This window comes from Dermacentor andersoni, chromosome 2, assembly GCF_023375885.2.
Source record: "Dermacentor andersoni chromosome 2, qqDerAnde1_hic_scaffold, whole genome shotgun sequence".
In the NCBI taxonomy this organism is placed as follows: domain Eukaryota; kingdom Metazoa; phylum Arthropoda; class Arachnida; order Ixodida; family Ixodidae; genus Dermacentor; species Dermacentor andersoni.
This window is the reverse complement of record NC_092815.1, coordinates 73,195,322-73,217,635: the sequence shown is the minus strand read 5'-3', so window position 1 is coordinate 73,217,635 and position 22,314 is coordinate 73,195,322. Positions and strand designations below refer to the sequence as shown.

Genomic DNA, 22,314 nt, shown 5'->3' with positions numbered 1-22,314 from the left:
GATAAGAATCGGAAGAATGTCCGAAAAGCACAGCTGAAGCAAAATCTGGTCATCAGAGTGAATCAGGAAACGCCTGTCTTATGAAGGCACTAACACCTCGGCACCAAGATCATGTTTCTCAAGTTTTGCACTTCTTCTGGTCTGCATTATGAGCAAATTTTACGCAAACTGACCGTTTTTATGTTTGTCACCCCACTTTTAGGAGAATTTTCTTGCTATTTTCTTTTATCTGGCATATTTAATCGGCACATGCTTCCAAAAAATATTCAGGTGCATGCCCGCGCCCATGTCGCAGCTCTTTGTTTCGATCCCGCGACGTCATGCGTAGCAGCGCCACGCCATAGCTGTTAAACTACCATGACGGGTCACTAGTACTTAGCTGTGTGCCTGTCACTGTGCAGTTACCGCGTATGTGTGGCAAGGTAAGCAGTAAGTACCACTCCGAATAAACTAACAACGCCTTCTCACTACTACGCCTGAGGACCAATGCCTATAGATACGAAGATGCCAACGCTAGTCACTGTCAAATTGTTAACATTAAGAGAAAGGAACAGCAAATATCGCGCCCACGAGAAGTGGCACGATGGCTCAAAACCTGCCAGCGCTAACGCGAAACCGCACATTACAAACAACGTCGGGAACGCAAGAAGGCAGCTCACGTCCCTTACGCTTCGGTACAATGCTTGGTGCGCATACGCCGAAAGCATAGCCACAGATTACGCGACAGCATCGCCATACGTAGCACGATAAATTGCCACATATTCCGTCTAACAAACTGGGCGCACGACGTGGCGGAAAATAACTGTAACGGTTAAACAAACAATACCGAAACGCACTGAAATCGTTTCGCAATATTAGAACCGCCAAGGCGACCGTTAAACCACGTAGACTACATAACGGCACGATTGCGTACAGACACCCATACACCGTTCGCGCCCCAAGAAACGGTAGTGGTTGGCACGAAGCCGGAAGGATGAACAACATTTTACCTAAGGACAAGGTTAACGGGGCGTCAAACCACACACGCAGCTGTAGGCGTCACCCCGTCGGAAGTTCCTCAGACCACTGTCGTTAGCCTGGCCAGCGACAACGCCCGCCGGATGTCGAGACGACTGTCCTTCCCGCCGCTGCGTCCTCTGCCCCAGCAGCTGCCGAATTCGAGCGCTGGCACGCACCCAGCCACGCGAGTCTGGTGAAGGACCACGCGGCTATGGCTAAGAAGCGTGCGACACGAGAGGGGAAAAAAAAATGCACGGCACTAGCACTAGTAGTAATAAACATTATTACAGGAAAATACAGCCCTTAATGAACGAAAACAATATAATAAGAAAATAGGCACTGCGACGTTTTACAGCAGTCAGTACAGAGTAATAAAAAGAAAGCGAATTCGATAGGATGAAAAAAAAAAGGGGGGGGGGGGGGACAAAACGGGGTGTTTTACCAATTTTCGCATTAACAGCATCTCCGTCATTCCATCCAAATCGTGCCCAATACCCGGCAGTGGGTACACGCCATCGTAGAAGGATGTCCTATCCTATTCCATCGTAATGAAATTTCCGAATGAAATCAAATACGAATATTCCAGAAAATAAACCTCCAAATTTCGAATCATGAATCTAATATTTCCTCACTTGTAAACAAAAGGAATTATGAAGCTCTGCGCGGTGCCCGTTTAGCGAAAAAAAAAAGAGAAAAAGAAGGCTTACATTTATTTAACATGTGTGGAATACGTTCGCAGTTAGACGTCCTGACAACTGGGGAGCCTGCGAATGAGCAACAAGTTAACTGCTTTCAGCTATATGAGGCAACACAACAATGTGAGTAATTAGACAAGGAAAAAACACGTCAGCAGATTCACGCGTACAGTGTAGTCATCGTTAAACTAGACAAATGTAAGGCTACGGCAACCCATTGAAACGTGGCGAGAGTGGCCGAATGTTAAAACGAAATAATAAATCCGTACACCTGTAGAATGCTTAAATGCGAGACATTCTTTGAATAACTAGAAATGATTGATCCAAGGTTATCTGCCCCGTGCGTCCGATCAAGAGCTGATACCTGCGGCGCAACCATCGCAGAATCATTTGCAACAGTTCTCAGTTTTTTAATAGTATTTAAAACATGCTCCAGTCCATGTGACCAAACTGGTGGGCGTACAAGAAAATAAGAACATCGTTCTCTCTCCCTCGAGGCTGCAAAATTCTAAAGAAACGAATATTCTACAATTCTGAAACAGTGAATTCGCGAATCGAATCGAATACCAGTGAGTATTTGATTATTATTCGAAATGGCGAATATATGTGCACGACTAGAAACAAAGTAAAATAGCATTGAAGTGTACGAAAGTGAACTTGGAATCCTCATGACAATACAAAATAAATTAAACAACAGTCAAACCAGCGCAGCGATTTTTTTAGCGCCGCACAGGCTAACACCCCTGACAATGAAATTGCGAGACGAGACTACGATTCAGAGTTGATATAACTGCAAACGTTGTCACATACCAACAACTGTAGGTTAATCAATCGGCGGGCGCCAGAACAACAGAAGGACGGACCAGTCCAAGCTGAACGAAATGGAGTTTGAAGCAGCGCTTATTCTCCGGGTGGAAAGTCGAAGGCCGTATAGAAGGATGTGATTATCGGTTTCGAGTTCATTGCGAAATACTTAATAATCGACACTTACGCTATTCTTCCGGTTCTGAACTAATTCGCTGCGATGATATAGTTACTCGCCAACGTACGCACAGCCCGCATATAGTGTGCGCAGCCCGCAATCTTTGCATTTAGCAAAGGTAAAGAACACCACACCTTTAAAGACATCTTAGGCATGCGCTGGAACAATCGCCACCCGTCCGACTTGACAGATAGGCATCATGTAAGGAAGCTACGAGAGCGTCAGACCAGGAACAGTTACGAAGAGAAGAGGCCCACACCTGCCTTCTCGTCATGCAGCAAATCATCTGTCGCTCTTTGACAGACGGCAGGCGTTTTCCATTGACTTCTAAAATGCCGCGCAAATCTCTTGTCGGCAGTAGCGTGGAAACGTTGGTGGGAAAAATACCGCGGAACTGAATGGCGCGTGCAGCCGAAGAGACAGCTGTAGGGTCCACGCTACTATAGATAGCGTCACGGTCTGTCCTACTGCGCCTAATTGCGTTGCCCAGATATCAGCACCGATTCCTGCGACTCCTTCACTCGGACAGCAATTACTCCTGGCTAGCTGCACCACTTTACAAAAGCTCTAGTAATCCCACGCAATAAGCTCCTCCAACTGCATGCAACGACGGCGGCATGGAACCAACGAAAGCACGGCGATGCACGCAGCGCCATCATATTCCTCCCGGACGCGTCGCTTGACAAGAATACGCAAAGGGAAATGAGTTGGCGAAGCGGGGCGTGCAACGCGCGCGACGAAGCTACGCCAGCTGTGTTCCGAAAAGTTCACGTCTGGGCATTGCTTCATGTCAAATTACACATTCATTGTACCAAAACAGGAAAGTTAAACGCACAGCGAGACAAACAAAACTGGGTCAGGAAATCAAGGACTGCGCCGGGACCCTTAACAACTGCTACAATAAATAAATAAATAAATAAATAAATAAATAAATAAATAAATAAATACGAAAAACTAAACAAGCACCCTAAAAACACCAATTTACCGAACAATGTGAAAAAGAGACTAAGCCAATCGAAAACAACGGAGAAAAAATTAAAGCAATATATATCATAATCAATGCAAAAGTAAGGAACAAATACAGTACGATCAACTTACAACATCGAACAAGCTAAGAGAAATACAAATAGAAACAACAAGGGACACTTTCACTGTGACTAGAATCACAGTGCATCTGGTAAATGATTTCCTTAAATATCGAAGTCATTTTCCCTAATTATTCCGCATTTTCGGGAGTAAGAACAGCTCGGCAGCGAACCAAGTGGTTATTATTTATCATTAAATTACTATCAATAGCTGCGCATGAAAGTCGATCCGTAAGTGCCTTGTAGAAGATCAGTGCTAAATTGTAAGGGAGTACGAATAGAAGTCTTCGAGACACAATGGAATACGAAACGAGTAGTGCCAGAAGCGTACCAAATCGAATATCGAAGATGTTTCAAATACTTCGCGAATAATGTACATCCTTGTGACCATTAATATCAAACATTTTCCCCATCCTGGTATTTACGACAACAGAAAGTGTCTGCCATTACACTGCACATTACAAAGCATGCTTTAGTCAAACAGAAATGGAGCGTTAGACACAACAAGGCAGATAGTTCGCAAACTCGGGGTTCTTAAGAGCATCAAGCGGTCGTGCACGCATTATCACACAATGTCTACAAAGGCAATCTAGTGGGTCGAGTGATATATCTGTGTATACTTTCGCGACCATACGAGAATGCGTATCGTCTGCGATCACGGCACAGTGAAAAAAAAAAAAAAAGGGGGGGGGGGGCACTTCTTTAGTTCAAATGGTCCCGGCAGATGGTGCCACAATTGCATAAAATATGCTGCGATCAAACGCATTTAGATTTAATCCGACGAGAGGACACGGATGCTGTACCATAAGTAGCACGAAACAATAGCCATTGCTGAAAGCCATGTCTAAACATTTTGATGCGAGTGATCGTGTTTAGCGGGAAAAGTCTGGCGGTCTGAGCGTAGTGGATTGTCAACTGCAGATAATATGACAGTTACCACATTTGTGCTTGAATTTCATCTTCGATAGTGCACAGCCGACAATGTGAAGTATTCCAAAAATATAGGGTGGGGGGGAGGGGGGTTTCAAAACGTGACTGTTCGATTCGAGGACAAAATCAAATATGACAATATTCAATTCGTTAATCGAAAATGTAAAATACTGTTTACAAGTAATATCTTGCGATCACGTTGTCGGAATTTGCTATAAGAAACGGACGAGCCACGCGGAACGCTCAATTGAAACCCGAATTGATTTTTTTTTTTTTTTGGATAGCAAAACATGTTTAGGCATGTGGGAGTGGTCCCATTTCTTCCTTGAAATTCCCCTTGAAACTGACGCCAGCGCTTCAGAAGTGCATGGGCGGCAGCAGCACTGAAAGAGTTCTCTTCGCGTCGCAGGCCCCATGAACGGACAGCCCGCGTGACATCATCGTCACTGCTGAAGTTTCAGCCACCCAGGAGCTCTTCCAATGTTCCTAATGAATGATATTCCGTAGGAGCAAGGCCGCAGCCACATTGTTCCACATCATGATGCCGCATTCAACAGAAAAAAATTGGAGGACGCTTAAGCTTCGCCTTCAAGAGTGGAACGCGACAGCGTTCCCGTCGACCCGCCAAGGGGTGTAAGACAATGGGCTACGGTGCAGCGACTACGTGCCCCGCATCGGACGCGGTGAGCGTCGAGCAACGCAGCGTTTGGCGCGACAACGAAATGTGCGCCTGAGCAAGCGACGCACGCCTTAGAAACAGCTCGTTTCTAAGGCAACACCGCGTTCACTAGAGGCGCTTTTGTACCGCTTTGAAGCATCGAACTCGTGGCTCAGTGAGTCCACTTCCGGCCACCGCAGTGAACGGACGCGGAATGTCTTGCTCCCCAGGAGCGGTTACAGCGGCCCTTGGCCGCGGTTCCCGGTCAACGGAAAAGCCTTCTCCGGACTACCAGATGGTTCTACCACAACTTCCTTCAGGTGCTAGTGTTTTGAACACTATTTTTATCCACGGCGAAGTTAAAGCACGGCCTTACCGTGTTGAGCACTTCAGAGACGCGCTTTCAAGACTGATGCTGCTGCCGGAAGTGGTGGCCCTCGGGGCTTATCAGATGAATCATGTGTGGGCCGTAACTTTTTCGAACGAGGCGGCAAAAAAGAAGATACTTGACGCTGAAGCATTTCTTGTTAAAGAACATCGATGCGTGGTCATTGACCCGTGCAATCAGGGTGTCAGGCTCAAGCTCTTTTGGCTGCTGCACGGTGTTCCCGATGAAGACGTCCGAACAGCGTTGGCACCATTAGGGAGAGTGACCGAAGTGACGAGGGAGAAGTGGAAAGTACAAGGCTGCAACGACAAAGGAACCACGACACGGTCTGTGGTCCTTAAACTCAAGCCCGGAATGACAGCGGACGACCTACCACATCAGCTTCGGGTCGCGGAAGACCTGGCTCTCGTCATTGTCCCGGGCAGAGCACCCCTCTGCCTCCGGTGCCGTGGCACCGGACACATTAGACGAGAATGCCGGGTTCCACGCTGTGGGCTGTGTCGTCGCTTCGGCCACGACGAGACCCAGTGCGTGAGAACGTACGCCAACGTTGCTGGTCCAGGCAGGAGCGAAGACACATCGGAGCTCCTTATGGATCAAGAGGATGCCGAGGAGGCCGCTAAGGAAGCAGCTGAAGGGGCGGATGCTCAGTCTACATCTCTGGAAATGAAGACCGAAAAGGTGAACTCGGAGGGGACTGATAAGGGCAACGTGCCCGATTCTGCGCCTCCACCTGCCAAGGTTCAAGTCAAGGAAAGGGGTGTTGAGGCGACGAGTGCGTCTTCAACTATCCAAGCAACCCCAACCACCGCGGTTGACGAGACAGTCAGCATCTCCGAGAGCATGGACATGACTTCCAACGCTAAGGGTGCCGGAAAGCGGTTGCGCGACGATGTTGAGGACCGCAGCCGAGACACCGACGGCGCGGGTACCGAAAGACCGGCACAGAAAACCCAGACAGGCCGAAGGTCGACGTTGAAGGTCAAACTCAACGTGCCGCCAGACAGACGGCTGCTACACGGGCCACCTCCGCCTTAGCGGAGGTAGTGTCCCGGAAAGAACTTCCAAAACCCGATCTTTGATCGGGAATGGGCCTGCGACTACGTGAGTTGGCAGTCGTCGGCTCGAAAGGGAGGGCCATGTTCAACGAGCATCACTGCATACCAGAGTCCGTATGTTTCCTAAGAAAAATTGTGTAGGGGCGTACCCTAAATCTAACTAAAACAATGGCAGACGCTATTAACCTCACCAGTCCGCTTCGTTTGGCGACATTAAACGTCAGAGGGTTGTCGCAGAGGCGAAGACAGTGTCAGATAAGTCGCATGTTACTAGAAAAAGACATTGATTTGATGGCTGTCCAAGAAACAAAAATTGAATCTGAAGAAAAAACGGCTCGATTGGTTGAAATTTTCAGAAATAAGTACAATGTATGCGTTTGCCACGCGATTGGTACTTCTGGGGGCTGCCTTTTGTTTATTAGAAATAGCATTGGGATAATAGAGCAACAAGTTACTTCATGTGAAGGGGGGCGTTTGCTTATTTGTGATTTTTCTTTTTCTGGATTGCTGTGGCGGGCGGTTTGTGTATACGCCCCTAATAATGCTCGAGAACGTGAACAATTTTTCGTTTATCTGAAGTCTTTCTTGCGGTGTGAAAGACACGTTCTAATGTTTGGCGACTTCAATTGTGTATGCCGGCCGATAGATCGATCGAAAAAGCAACTTAGCCAAGATAAAAGTGCCGCACTTCTGCATGAAATTTTGTGTGATGTTGATCTAGAGGATGTTGGGAGTGTTCTTGGTTCTTACAGTCATGTGCAATATACGCATTTTCAAGGAGACAGCCACTCAAGGTTAGACCGCATCTATGTTCCTGTTCACTTAGTTCCGCTACTTTCTGAATATGGTGTAGAATGTATCAGTTTCAGTGATCATTGTTTGGTAACGGTTACGATAGGTATGAAAAAGAAAGAACAGAAATTTAATTGGCACCTATGGAAACTTAACGACAACCTTATGCAAGATGAAGTATTTCTTAAAAGAATAAAAGAGAAATTAGACGCTGTTCTCCTTGAGGATGTAAAAAATGTTGTAGAAGCTTGGGAGATGTTCAAAACCGAAGCGAAAACAATTGCTTTAGAGAGAGCATGCGTGTTGCGGCAGAAACAAAAGCAAGAAGAAAAGCAACTACAATGCACGTTAGCATACTTGTTGAACATGGAAAGCGGCGGGGCTGGTATATTTGCACATGATATTAAAGAACTTAAAGTGAAACTTGAAGTGATTGATGAAGAGAGATATCGTGGCGCGGTTTTAAGAGCACGCGCTGAACGTGTATGGCTGGGTGAAACGCCCACCAAGCGAGCTTTAAGTGAAGAGAAGAGGTACGCTATGACCAAGGAAGTAAAAGAAATCGTTTATCAAGGGCAGCTTACAAATGACGGGGAAATGATAGAACGCGCTTTCGTTGACTACTATAGCACGCTGCTAAGCAAGAGGACAAGCGAGATCTCTGCGTTTAAGAGTGAATATTTACCTCTTATGCCGAAAATTGATGGTGAACTTAAGGATGCCCTCGAGAGGCCGATTTCTGTAGCAGAAATTGAAAAGGCTATAGATGACCTTAGTGTAAGGAAATCGCCTGGACCGGACGGACTTGGGGCAGCAATATATAAAATTTTCAAGGTTGAAATGGCTGAGGCTCTGCACCGCGTCATAACCAAGTGTTACGAACAAAAATGGATGCCTCCTTCTTTCCGACAGACACACGTAGTACTGATACCTAAACCAACAGACCACATTAAACTTCAATCCGTAGAGGCCTACCGGCCAATAAGCTTAGCAAATATTGATTATAAAGTATTTATGAAGGTGCTCGCCCATCGCCTTCAAAGTGTAGTCAAATCCCTAGTAGGTACACATCAGACATGCGGTATAAAAGGCAGGACTATATTCACAAATATACATATAGCACGAAGCATACTTGAATGTTGCGATACGATGGGAGATCATGTAGCTATGCTACAACTAGATTTGGCCAAAGCTTTTGACAGGGTGTCCCACGAAATCCTGTTTATGCTTCTTGATTATGTTAATGTCGGATCAGTCATTTTGGACGGGGTAAAAATGATGTATGATGGTTGTACCACAAACTTAATTATTAACAACAAACTGAGCAGGCGGATTGCAGTAATGTCTAGCATAAAGCAAGGCTGTCCGACCTCGGCCTTGCTCTTTGCACTTTATTTAGAACCTTTCTGTTTAAAGTTACTACATAGCCATAATATTCGCGGGTACACATTCTTTGGTAGAGAAATAAAAGTTTTAGCTTATGCCGACGACATAGCAGTGTTCTGTCGCGATAAACAGAGCATTGCAGAAGCTGTGAGAGAAGCCCAAGCTTTTTGCAATGCTTCCGGTAGTGCCATAAGTTGGTCAAAATGTTTAGGGCTTTGGCACGGGAATTGGCCAGATGCACCAGAAGTGTTTTGCAAAATGCAGTGGAGTGTATTACCCGGCACTTATCTTGGGGTTCCGCTCAGTGCCTACCGTGAGCCAATCGAATACTGGACGAGCGAGAGAGACGGAATGAAAGAGCAAACTAACAAATGGGGAGGCCACAACTTTTCGATGTTTGCTAGGGCCAAAGTATGTAATATCTTTTTAGTAGCTAAAGTGTTCTACGTCCTGCAGGTGCTATGCATGAGCCGATCTTCAATTCAAAAAATACACAGAGTGTTTGCAGAGTTTATTTGGGGTTCGGTGTGGGAACGCACGAGCAGAAGTAATTTGTTTCACACATTGCGCAATGGGGGACTTGGTTTAACGCATTTGTTTTTCAAGCAACTTGTATCGAGATTTGTTTTCTTCCGCGACCAAAGCGATGGGTTTCTGCGGACGGTAATCCAAGTGAGATTGCGCGATGCTTTGCCCGATTTTGTTGTATCGTCGCACGCAATCAAACCGATGGCACTAAAGGGCTATCTGCGTGAAGTTTCCATGGCGATACGTCTTCTAAACGCTCGTTTTTCGAAAGACTACTTGTTTGCAGTCTCACGAAAACAATTGTATAAGGATCTTGTTGAAGTGTTTGTACCTACACCAGTGTATCGTTCTATGTATTACTTAGGGCCTGAACGAGATGTTTTCAAGCGAGTCAATAATATGCCTGTACGAGCTAACACAAAATCATTCTTTTTCAAACTGCATACCGGCACACTGCCTGTTAAGCCATGGCTAAGAAGCAAGGGCTTGTTTGTCCCATGGTCAGACAACTGTCTTATATGTAACAAGGAAGAAACTGTCGAACATATTTTTCTTGACTGCCACGGTGCCCGCTTTCTTTGGGACATCCTGCAAAGAACATTAAAAAAGGAGCTTCCTATCACTGCGTTCGGAATAAGGTTTTTGCCATGTGCTCAACCTGACGGTGTGCCGGTGGACATGTTGATGCTATTGTGTATGCAAAGTGTGTGGCGAACTCGTATGGCTGTACGCAATGCTGATGTTGATGCAAGGTCAGCAATGTATTATTTTACTGAGAACGTTAATTATACAAGCGAAGTGTTGAAACTGCTGAGTGATCCGCCAAATTGGCTTTCAGTGTTGGACAGTTTGGCTTCGATGAAGCCATTTTAACATGACACGTCAGTCTTAGTATCGACTAGACGTTTTAACATTCGGTTTTATTTGACAATATTTGTATGTACTTGCCGAGCCGGTAATAAAGAAAAAAAAAAATCGTGGCTCAGTGGTAACGTCTCCGTCTCACACTACGGAGACCCTGGTTCGATTCCCACCCAGCCCATCTTGCAAGTTGTTTTTTATTCATGAAGTGCCTGATGGGATTTATCGCTCACGGCCAACGACGCCGACGACACCGGCTTTTCTGCGACACGAGCTCCTTAACGCTGTCGCGTTAAAAAAAAATCTCGCCGAGAATTTCGCTGACGACGGGCTTTCTCATCTGGGATCGTCTCTGGCTGACGTCGAGGCGTTTCGAAACCGTACTCACCACTCAAAACTGCGCTGCAGCTTAACATCTGGTCACCATGCTGAGCTTCAAGTCTAGTGTGAATTTCAGTCGGTTTTAGGTCTTTGTTAGTGAGAAAGTTCATTACAATGCGTTGTTCCACAACTTCGTTCACAGCCTCAATAGCCATGTTGTTTAGGGCGTCATTTCCGGTGTGAAGCGACAACAGTACAGGACGGCGTAATAGCCGACAAATGTCTCGTCAAGCCATGACCAACAGATGGCGTTAGTGTGCATGAGTATGAGCCTACTACGAGAAATCCGGGTTTGACTTGGGCAACGCTTGCGTTAGTGATGATACGAATGGCTTGGTTCTGAACGTACTGAATATGAGAGGTGTGACGATTGTCCCCAAGCGATAATAGCATAATTAGTGTGACTGTGAAGAAGGGCAAATTACAATGATAAGCGTGTCTACCGATAAAAGAACATGTCAAACTTTAGTACTCTGATAAAGAAAGCTACCTTCTCTCTTAAAAGTGAATAATGTGGTTGCGGAACTTGAGATTCACGAAGACCTTTAGAACAAGTCGCCTGCGATGAAGATGGGCGGGATTTTAACAGCCTATCGCTCTTGGTGGGTACGGGCGACAGATAAAGACCATCATCATCGCAACAATGTACCGGTGTCAATGTCAATGCATGCAAGCAGTTTAAAATACTATCATTTTTCTTCTGCTGCGGAAGAGCGAATCAAAAGTAGATTACGTCCCGCACTCTACACGCACTAAATCGAGGGCACACAAGAAAGTGAGGATGCCCTGAATACAGTCGGCGTTCATTAGATGTCTTTCTACAAACAGCTGCGATTCCTTGGCTCCTGCATAAGTATACCTTGCCATTTCCGCAACAAAGAAACGAAAACGAAGTTACCCGAGCAACTACGAACGTGGCCAGTGCGAGCAATTTCGTACACTGATCCCCGCCACAGAATGTCCTCGCCCTTGACTGCAGCGGCGAGGACAATAATTTCACCTACACAGCCACCTTTTGTAAACACATCCGTACACTCGCACCGCATCACCACAGCCTGCGGCAGCAAATCAAGTCAAAACACACTACCAGACGCCGGGACATTCGTTTTTGCATATGTAGTGCATGCTTTATTTACTAATAATAACACTAATATGATAAAATACTAATATTTTAATACTAATTATTTACTAATAATAACAAAAGCAGGAACACTGATAAAAGCACAGAAAGAAATTACAAGTGTCGTGACCTCAAAAAAAGAAAAGAAAAGAAAAAGGCCCCATGGTATCCAATCCCTTCATAATAAAGAAGGTTACTGTTATGTTCCACTCAAAATGGCAGAGTGGCATTTGGCGACGTTTATATGAATGAGCGGTCACCTGCGATTCGCTTGCGCTGGGAGGCACTTGTGTTCGGAGTTTTCGTCACGTTATGGTTTGCGCGCCAGTCCGCTATGAAAGGGCCAAGCAATACGCCCAAGCAACCATCATCATCACCTCAATCACCAGTAAAGTTGCTGGCTGTGGCTTGACTAAGGGCAGGCCAGTCCGAGAGAGCATTGGTAAAACGCTTGGCAGCAATACACAGGCAGGGACCATCATGCGATGATGAGGGCGCGATTTGCTCCCAATGTGATCGACAACGAGGATGACGATTCAGACTCAGGCTTCTCGACGAGTCCATTGCAACCGCAGCCAGGGTCTGCCGTCAACGGTAAAGTGCTCCTTCTGGCGGTCGTACTGTCAGTAGTCGTGAGCACCGTCACTACGCTGACATTCGCCCTCACCCACCGCTCCAGAGGCACCGCTACAGGGGCAGCAAACGCTTCTGCCGAAACGACGCGCATGGTAGCGCAGCAGGTGAGTAAAACTCCCAGCGAAGACGCCGCAACAGAGCGGCATTGTGCCCGTCATTTTCGCCATCCCACACAAGGTGCGCTCGCAGCGAGCCTTGAAGCCGGCAGTAGTGCGCGTGAAAAGCGTAGTAAATCACTACGCGTGACACGTAAGGGCCACAGTTTGACAGGGAGCCCATCCGCTGGCCGTGCAGCTAAACTTCCCCACCGCCATGCCGACACTGTTGACAACACGCCGCGGTTGTCGCCATAGCAACGCATGATGAGAAGCTTGAATCTTTACCTATGCGTCTCGGTACTTCAGATGCTCTGCGCATCTTGCGAAGACACCAGTACCGTTTTTCATTCCGTTAACAGAGTTAGACGTATCGGAGAATTCATACGCGAACTTAAATCACTGTACGGTAAGTCACTGTATGGTACGTCGCGGCACGAAAGCTCGAGCGCGACAGCTTCTGCAATTCCAAGAGGCGAAGAATCAAGGCTAAGAGGTGGCGCCGACTGTCACCAAGCACGTAAAGGTACGGTCAAAGCAGCGGAAAACGTTCCTATGTTCGTATATGGCCACGCTTGCTGGCGTCTCTCCCGCAGCGGCAGTCACACGACGGTTTCACTCTCCGCTGTCATAAACGAGAATGAGATCACCGATGGAGAAAGGCTGACAGTTGGTTGGGGCGCTTGCCCACGTGAATGAACCCGCCGCCTTTCATTGGAACGCGACAAGCCACAACATGGCAGCTCCGAGACGTACTCGCTCAACTGCAGGACGCTGCCGCTCTGCCGTTCTCGCGGCGCGCTTTCTGCGACCTGCAACGCACACTGCGCGTTCTTTCGCTATTGCGGATGTACCTTAAGTCCGAGCTCGAGCTCTCAGATGGGCAGGCCAACTGAAGACGTAGACCGCAGAAGGTCGAAGAAGCTAGGCCGACGGGCGAGAGGGATGTTAAAGCCGACATATTGTTAAACCGACGTAAGCCGACATATGTTAAAGGAACCGACATACTCCCTCTCCCGGAGCAGAGAGTCTCCTCTGGCGCGAAACAACTTCGAGCGGGCGTGTGCGCAGAACGGCTTTTGATAAATGTACGGCGTGTGCAACTGCCGCTAGGACTTGTAGCTAGCACACCTTGGCGGCGAGCGCGACTGACGTCGGCAACTAACGTGTCCGTGTGTCATCAGCATCGTATACGAAATAGGCGAAACCGGGTAGGGTAATTCACGGCGTTGTCAATGAAGAGGAGAAACAGATGCGTCGTTATCACGAAGCGGATAACCTGAAGTATGATCACTGCACGGGAAATGCGCCAGCCGGAAATTCAAACCTCTCCGATTTTATTTTTTAAATTGTGGGCATGCGGTTAGCGTGTCTCAAAAAATGCATTCCCGAAATATATATATATATTTTTTAAAAACAAACAAAAATACCTGCCTCAGCGCCACTTGAACTGCACCCTTAAAAGCAAGACGTAATTTTGAGGAAGATGTCGCACCAAAATGAAGCCTAGTTTAGTGAAAGCGGGCAAACTTGTCTCATTAACACAGAAGGGTTGTAATTTACTATGCCCTCCTTTATATGCCGCAACTTTATTTCTATACTGATATTTAAAAAAAAATAAATTGTGGGGTTCTACTTGCCAAAACCACTTTCTGATTATGAGGCACGCCGTAGTGGAGGACTCCGGAAATTTCGACCACCTGGGGATCTTTAACGTGCACCTAAATCTAAGTACACGGGTGTTTTCGCATTTCGCCCCCATCGAAATGCGGCCGCCGTGGCCGGGATTCGATCCCGCGACCTTGTGCTCAGCAGCCCAACGCCACAGCCACTGAGCAACCACGGCGGGTTATACTGATATTTACATAACGCGAATAGGAAAAAGCCAATTTGAGGCATTTTATATATTTTTTATCTAAGAACTTCAGATTGCTTCACTTTTGTTACGATTCTTCGCAGTACTATGCCAAAATAGTACATCAGAATATTTTGGCATGCAACATCCTTGAAATGTGGGAGAAAAATGATGCTGAAGTGGCAAAAAAATACATTTGTGTGCCTTTATAGTTCTCGATTCTTTCAGATTTGCCGCATTCGTATTATTTAATTATTTATACATTTTAAATCTCGGTTTAAGGTCTAGACATCCCCTAGCAGTCCGATTCGTTTGACTACAAGTTATGCCAAGTAATATAGTAGGCCTAATCACTGAAATACACTTTATTCCACAATTTAAATGCTACAAGTAAATCTGACACGGGCAGGCGGGCTAAAAAAAAAGAAAGAAAAGAAATTCAGTGCCCTTCCACTCTGTGAAGAAGGATGACCAGCGAAACTGTGTGTGTGGGCCCCTTAATGGCGAACTGCACTTCCACAGCGAGTCGGCCCGGCATTGCACTATCTTCGGAATCGGCCCACGTATGGAGAGTGCTTAACGCTTGCTTCACTTCCACCGCGGGTTGGCCCGGTATTGCACCATCTTCGGAATTTCTTTGCTACACGCGGACACGATAGTGGGGAAAGTAACCCTTAACAGCTTCGCAAAAAAAAAAAAAAGAGAGTGGGTGTTTTACTGACGTACGCTTACGGCTATGAGACAAAATTTACTTGAGCCGGTAGATGCCAAATTGAAGAATAAGTTGTTTTCCTTGAACTGACATACAAGTTAAATTCTGGGGTTTTACGTGCCAGAACTATGATTTGATTATGAGGCACGCCGTAGTGGAAGACTCCGGATTAATTTTGACCACAAGGGGATCTTTGACATGCCCTAGTGCACGGGACACAGGAGTTTTTGCATTTCGCCTCCCATCGAAATGCGACCGCCGCGACCGGGATTTGATCCCGCGACTTCATGCCTAGCAGCGCAACGCCATAGCCCTTAAGCTACCACGGCGGGCAGGAACCGACATACGTTGAACAGTGTTTCCGGAATAAAATTATAAATAGAAAATTCTTCGCAAAAAAAAAAACATCTTTTAATGACCCAAGAACTACCTTGGTGGTCGGGCCATGAATGATCAAGAAATGTCGTTGCTTTGTTCAAGAAAAGTAAAACAGGCGACAGAACTTACAGAAAATGAGTTATTTCTTAAATACGAGAAAACCTTTCTTCCAAGTTCACATCTGCGAAACACATCTATAACACATCGGCCCATGCGGTGATACGTCAAATATTCTGTGTAGCGTTTAAACAAGCGTTGATGTCGTCAGGCTTAGTAGCAGTGTCACGTATTGTTCTTCAGAACGATGTGACAACAGCTTTGAGTGCGAAGAGCGATGAATAACCATATAAAAAATATTCATAGCACACTGTCCCCTCGACTCGCTCTGCTGTTTGAAACCTAGATAATTATTACTGCTCTTCCCGTTGTGAAACGGTGCTGTCTGGCCCCCAAATTAGTTTTGCTTGAAGATGTTGATGTAATCACGTGAATAATTGATATGGTGCCAAAAACTATTCATTATAAGGTAACCGCAGAATTTTCTGGGCCGCCAGCATTTTTCAACGTATTGCGGACCAAGAAAGCTCCACGTGGCTGAGGGTGTAGTCTTTCAAGTGGCGTCATCGAATCAAGGAACTTTTCTGGTTTTTTGTATTGCGATGCCGTAACTACAGAGAAATAAGAGATGTGTTTCATGTGCGGTAGATCTCGTCGAATGCAATTAACGAAAGCTGACTGAGATGCGGGGATTGAGGCAGTGGTGTCCGAAGACAGTTACACGACAACATACGATTTCACGTCTGGTTTGCGTGATGATCGTGGAGGCGGCTAGTAGACCACTAGTGGGCGCACTGTGAGGCTACTTCAGTGCTGTCCCACTGACATGACTGAACAGCGTCTTGAAGAAAGTTAAATTCTTGCGGAAAATAAGTCCAACACAATAATCTCCCTCTGTGCTAGAACTGTGTCCAGCCATTGTAATTAACCAGCTCATACATAGCAATGTTTTTTTTTTTTCTTTCAGCCAAACGTGTGAAGGTTGTAAAAAAAATGGCTGTGGCTTAGCTAAGGTTAAGCCCAGGATGCGAAGCATACTAGCCTTTATTTTAGTTGTTGAACCACTGTTTAGCCTGGTGAACTGCTGTTGCTTGGCTATATTTGGTTCGGCTAGTAGAAGAAACAACTCATGCGTTACTCTGCTTCGCCTTAAAGAGTGGAACGCGACAGCGTTCCCGTCGACCCGCCAAGGGGTGTAAGACAATGGGCTACGGCGCAGCGACTACGCGCCCCGCATTGGACGCGGTGAGCGTCGAGCAACGCAGCGTTCGGCGCGGCAACGAAATGTGCGCCTGAGCAAGCGACGCCTTAGAAACAGCTCGTTTCTAAGGCAACACCGCATTCACTAGAGGCGCTTTTGTACCGCTTTGAAGCATCGTACTCGTGGCTCAGTGGTAGCGTCTCCGTCTCACACTCCGGAGACCCTGGTTCGATTCCCACCCAGCCTTGCAACCTTGCAAGAGTTGAACCAAAGCCACCTAGAAACAAGCGCAGCTGCTTATACACCGCCGCGACGCCGCGAGCGACGGCGCGAGTTGGAGCCCCGTTTCTCCTCTGTCGTAACGTCACGGTGTCACGTGGTCAGCCTTGAAGGCGACGCCGCGAGCGACGGCGCGAGTTGGAGCCCCGTTTCTCCTCTGCCGTGACGTCACGGTATCACGTGGTATGGCATGGGGTCACTAAAGGTCATTGAAGGCGACACCGCCGCGCCTGAGGAGCTGGGTTGAGCTCTAGTAATATGCTTCGCATAAAAATGTCAGTTACGCCGAAGACCACGCACCGAACAGGACAGTAAGGTTTAGCGTTGCGTTGAAGGCGCCTTAGGAAGCGGACGTGATGAACGAAACCCACAACGGCGAAGCAGGCGTCGCATATCGATGGTGCACGAGATGAGAGCAAAGGAAACACACTGCCGTTCGTCAACGCTCAAACAAAGGATTAAATAAATTTAGCTTAACGCTCACCGTGCGTTCCGCTCAGACCAGTGCATGCACCACAGTGTGGGTTGCACAGAGCTGCTCAGCAGGGACGCCAATGTACGTGCGCAGAGCGCTCGTGCTAGCACTGGAAGCCAGAACGCTGCCGTAGCTTCGGCAGAGCCGATTGAGTGGAGGGTGACGGCGCGTTCATTTGGCTTCACCTCTTTTGGAGCCGCTGCGCGTGCGCGTCCATACCATGACACCGCAAACAACGCCTACGGCGGATTAACAACGGCGCTTCGAGCATCCCGCATAGTTGCTGTCTCAGTAAAACTCCGTTTCATTTGGAATGCAGTGACCACGAAGAAGTTACGTGGGCATGTGTCGTTCCTTCGCCCTCGCGGGTTTACCCTGAGAACCTTCCTGCAATGATTCTAGTGAGCAGTGTTTTGTTACGTATAAGCAGTCGCCTTAAGGCTCGCTCACACTATGCCGACCCGCCACCGATTTCGGTCTGCCAACTGTCGGCCACAGCATTTTTTTCCTTCGTGTCAGCGCCTCTGTCACACTGTACCGACGCCGACAATCTGCCGACGGTTGGCGGAGAGCTCGGCGTAGGTTGTCCGGATTGGGGGCCCAATCCCACCGCTCGTAACCCGTTGTCAAGACTGGAGTCGGGCATGAATTAGATGGTAGCTCGCCCATGCCGTCGTCCAACTTATCCACGCTGAGGACGTTGTTGAAGGGAAGGACTGCTTCTCATCGAGAACGAGGAATATGGGTTTATTTACAGTATCTACATCAGTCTAGCATGACTGCGAGAGAAAGTACATCAGTCTAACATGACTGCTTGAGAAAGTACTGAGTAGCCGCACAACAGCGGTTTATAAACACTCGGTCCTCAGTCGATCACAAGGTGACGGAAACGTTCGACCAGGCACCGTAGACAAGTTGATCAGGCACCGTAGGTGAGACGACCAGGCACCGTAGGCGAGACGACCAGGCACCGTAGGGGCATTTTATTCCCCGAGCTGACCCCCGCAGGGCGCCCGCCGGCTTCCCATTGTCTTGCGTCTTGGTCGGCGCGTGGGAAGGGTCTCCGTAGACGTTTCCGCGGCAACTCCCCCGCTCATAGCAGATCAGGTCCGCGGTGGCGGGTTCAGGCACAAAGCCTGCTTCGTCAAACTCGGCTCCAGCGACGGAGAGTTGAGGACGCGCGTATTGTTCTTCACACACCGTCGACTTAGTGACTCCGTGGCTAGAGGTTTGCGGCGGGGTTCCAGGAAATTTGCCGCCAGTGTCGCAACTAGCCGGCAAAACTTGCACTTCAGCTGGCCGTTCTTAACAAGGTACAGTGTGACAGAGGCGCCAACACGAAGGTAAAAAACGCTGTCGCCGACAGTCGGCAGACCGAAATAACTGTCGGGTCGGCCTAGTGTGAGTGAGCCTTTAGCGATGGCAAGCAACGACGCGTCCAGCACTGGGCGCCGTTGGATAGTTGTCCCCAAAATTTTAAGCAGATGTGGCAAACTTCGTGCTTCGTAAAGCGTGCTCTCCCGCAATAACATCAATGATGCGGCGAAGAACGCTTTGCAGGAACCGTTCAGTCCCGTTATATCCGCAGCTGCGACCGCGAAGTCTAGCTGTCACGTGGAAATTTTTACTCCGAGGCGTTTCTTCAAACAACAGGGCCAATTACCGCCGTGGTGAGACGCTCACATTCTATAAAGTGATGGAAAACCAGTTCTACAGAAATGTGCAAGGTGGAGGGCGTTTCATAAGATGGAAAGATTGGCATCCACATGGACTGCACAGCGTGAAACCGCAAAAGAAACCCCATAAGGGTTGCCATAAGGAAAGCTTCGCAGCTGAATCGAAATTCGGCCTGGTCCCGGGATCAAACCTGGGACTAGTGCATGTCCAGGGCGGTCGCTACGTCATCTGAGCTAACCAGGAGGCAAGGTGGATTAGTAGGGCGATACACAATCGACAACTCGAAGCGCAAATAAGGCCAGCGAAAACCCTCAAGGTGGAGAAGGTTTCAAGAAATGGAAAACTTGTCTTCCGACAGTATCACGAAGCTACAAACAAACCTTATAGGGGTTTCCTTTGTGGCTTTGTTCTACTTCCGGGTGGGTGCCAGTTTTCGCCTTTCATCTGCACAGTGACCTATAACTACGTCACTGTTGGCAGTGACTCAAACAGTGCAGCGGAAGCCGAGGAAGTGTTTCTGTCAAAGTTTATCTTGCACCATGGGCCTTTACAATTATAGGCGATGGGCGTCGTGGCCTATCCTTAAATGGGCCAATTTCTGATGCAGAGTATACCGCGACCACCATAGGCGTCGGGGTCTCAAAGCACCTTAGAATTATATGTACATCGCAAAAAAGGAACATGTTTGCGTTAAGCAGTCCTGATCATTACACGGCTAGTTCCGGAAGAGCGTCTTGCGCTACGAACACGATGAGCTCACGAGGAAGTGAATTCTCTTAAGATTCATCTTGTTCAGCTACTCGACGCGATTACCTACATCAAAGTCACTCGCTACCGGGTTACTGAGTGCGAAAAACCGGTGAATATGACTTTGGTCAAGGAGCGATCATATATTTAAAAAAAATATGTTACAAGTACAACAACAACAGGTGTATTTTTTATAAGGCATGCAATAAAGGTGCAATTCATGCTCTTCGCCGTCATTTAAAGGGACACTAAATGAATACTCCTATATGAATACAACAATCAAACCCCGGCCCTCAGTCCCCAGCAGCCGCGAAGCAACTGACCACGGCGGCGGTCAGATCTGTGACGCTGCAGAGGGTGCTAAGAATACCTGGCTCCGGACAGGCCGCCATTGGAATCTGAACCTGGCAACGTTTAACGTTAGAACGCTATCTAGTGAGGCGAGTCTAGCAGTGTTATTGGAGGAATTAGAGGGTAGTAAATGGGATATAATAGGGCTCAGTGATGTTAGGAGGACAAAAGAAGCATATACAGTGCTAAAAAGCGGGCATGTACTGTGCTACCGGGGCTTAGCGGAGAGACGAGAACTAGGAGTCGGATTCCTGATTAATAAGGAAATAGCTGGTAACATACAGGAATTCTATAGCATTAACGAGAGGGTGGCATGTCTTGTTGTGAAACTTAATAAGAGGTACAAAATGAAGGTTGTACAGGTCTACGCTCCTACATCTAGTCATGATGACCAGGAAGTCGAAAGCTTTTATGAAGACGTAGAATCGGCGATGGGTAAAGTCAAAACAAAATACACTATACTGATGGGCGACTTCAATGCCAGGGTAGGCAAGAAGCAGGCTGGAGACAAGTCAGTGGGGGAATATGGCATAGGCTCTAGGAATAGCAGAGGAGAATTATTAGTAGAGTTTGCAGAACAGAATAATATGCGTATAATGAATACCTTTTTCCGCAAGCGGGTTAGCCGAAAGTGGACGTGGAGGAGCCCGAATGGTGAGACTAGAAATGAGACTGGTGAGACTAGACTTCATACTCTGCGCGAACCCTGGCATCATTCAAGATGTAGACGTGCTCGGCAAGGTACGCTGCAGTGACCACAGGATGGTAAGAACTCGAATTAGCCTAGACTTGAGGAGGGAACGAAAGAAACTGGTACACAAGATGCCAATCAATGAGTTAGCGGTAAGAGGGAAACTAGAGGAATTCCGGATCAAACTACAGAACAGGTATTCGGCTTTAACTCAGGAAGAGGACCTTAGTGTTGAAGCAATGAACGACAATCTCATGGGCATCATTAAGGAGTGCGCAATAGAAGTCGGTGGTAACGCCGTTAGACAGGAAACCAGTAAGCTATCGCAGGAGACGAAAGATCTGATCAAGAAACGCCAATGTATGAAAGCCTCTAATCCTACAGCTAGAATAGAACTGGCAGAACTTTCTAAGTTAATCAACAAGCGTAAGACAGCGGACATCAGGAACTATAATATGGATAGAATTGAACAGGCTCTCAGGAACGGAGGAAGCCTAAAAACAGTGAAGAAGAAACTAGGAATAGGCAAGAATCAGATGTGTGCGTTAAGAGACAAAGCCGGCAATATCGTTACTAATATGGACGAGATAGTTCAAGTGGCTGAGGAGTTCTATAGAGATTTATACAGTACCAGTGGCACCCACGACGATAGTGGAAGAGAGAATAGCCTAGAGGAATTCGAAATCCCACAGGTAACGCCAGAAGAAGTAAAGAAAGCCTTAGGAGCTATGCAAAGGGGGAAGGCAGCTGGGGAGGATCAGGTAACAGCAGATTTGTTGAAGGATGGTGGTCAGATTGTTCTAGAGAAACTGGCCACCCTGTATACGCAATGCCTCATAACCTCGAGCGTACCGGAATCTTGGAAGAACGCTAACATAATCCTAATCCATAAGAAAGGGGACGCCAAAGACTTGAAAAATTATAGACCGATCAGCTTACTGTCCGTTGCCTACACAGTATTTACTAAGGTAATCGCAAATAGAATCAGGAACACCTTAGACTTCTGTCAGCCAAAGGACCAGGCAGGATTCCGTAAAGGCTACTCAACAATAGACCATATTCACACTATCAATCAAGTGATAGAGAAATGTGCAGAATATAACCAACCCTTATATATAGCTTTCATTGATTACGAGAAAGCGTTTGATTCAGTCGAAACCTCAGCAGTCATGGAGGCATTACGGAATCAGGGTGTAGATGAGCCATATGTAAAAATACTGGAAGATATCTATAGCGGCTCCACAGCCACCGTAGTCCTCCACAAAGAAAGCAACAAAATCCCTATAAAGAAAGGCGT

At 47.3% G+C, this 22,314-nt stretch overlaps 2 protein-coding genes across 4 annotated transcripts in view; one reads left to right on the top strand and one right to left on the bottom strand.

The window, feature by feature from the left end:
- The window catches only part of ssp3 (short spindle 3), a 259,626-nt gene that overhangs the window by 42,000 nt on the left and 195,312 nt on the right, over positions 1 to 22,314 (bottom strand). The window lies entirely within an intron of this gene.
- The window catches only part of LOC126541842 (uncharacterized), a 49,575-nt gene continuing 38,633 nt past the window's right edge, over positions 11,373 to 22,314 (top strand). The window contains exon 1 of the mRNA XM_050188786.3: positions 11,373 to 12,603. Within this exon, the coding sequence (XP_050044743.2) occupies positions 12,349 to 12,603 (255 nt within the window). The 5' untranslated portion in view covers positions 11,373 to 12,348. The remainder of the gene's footprint in view (positions 12,604 to 22,314) is intronic.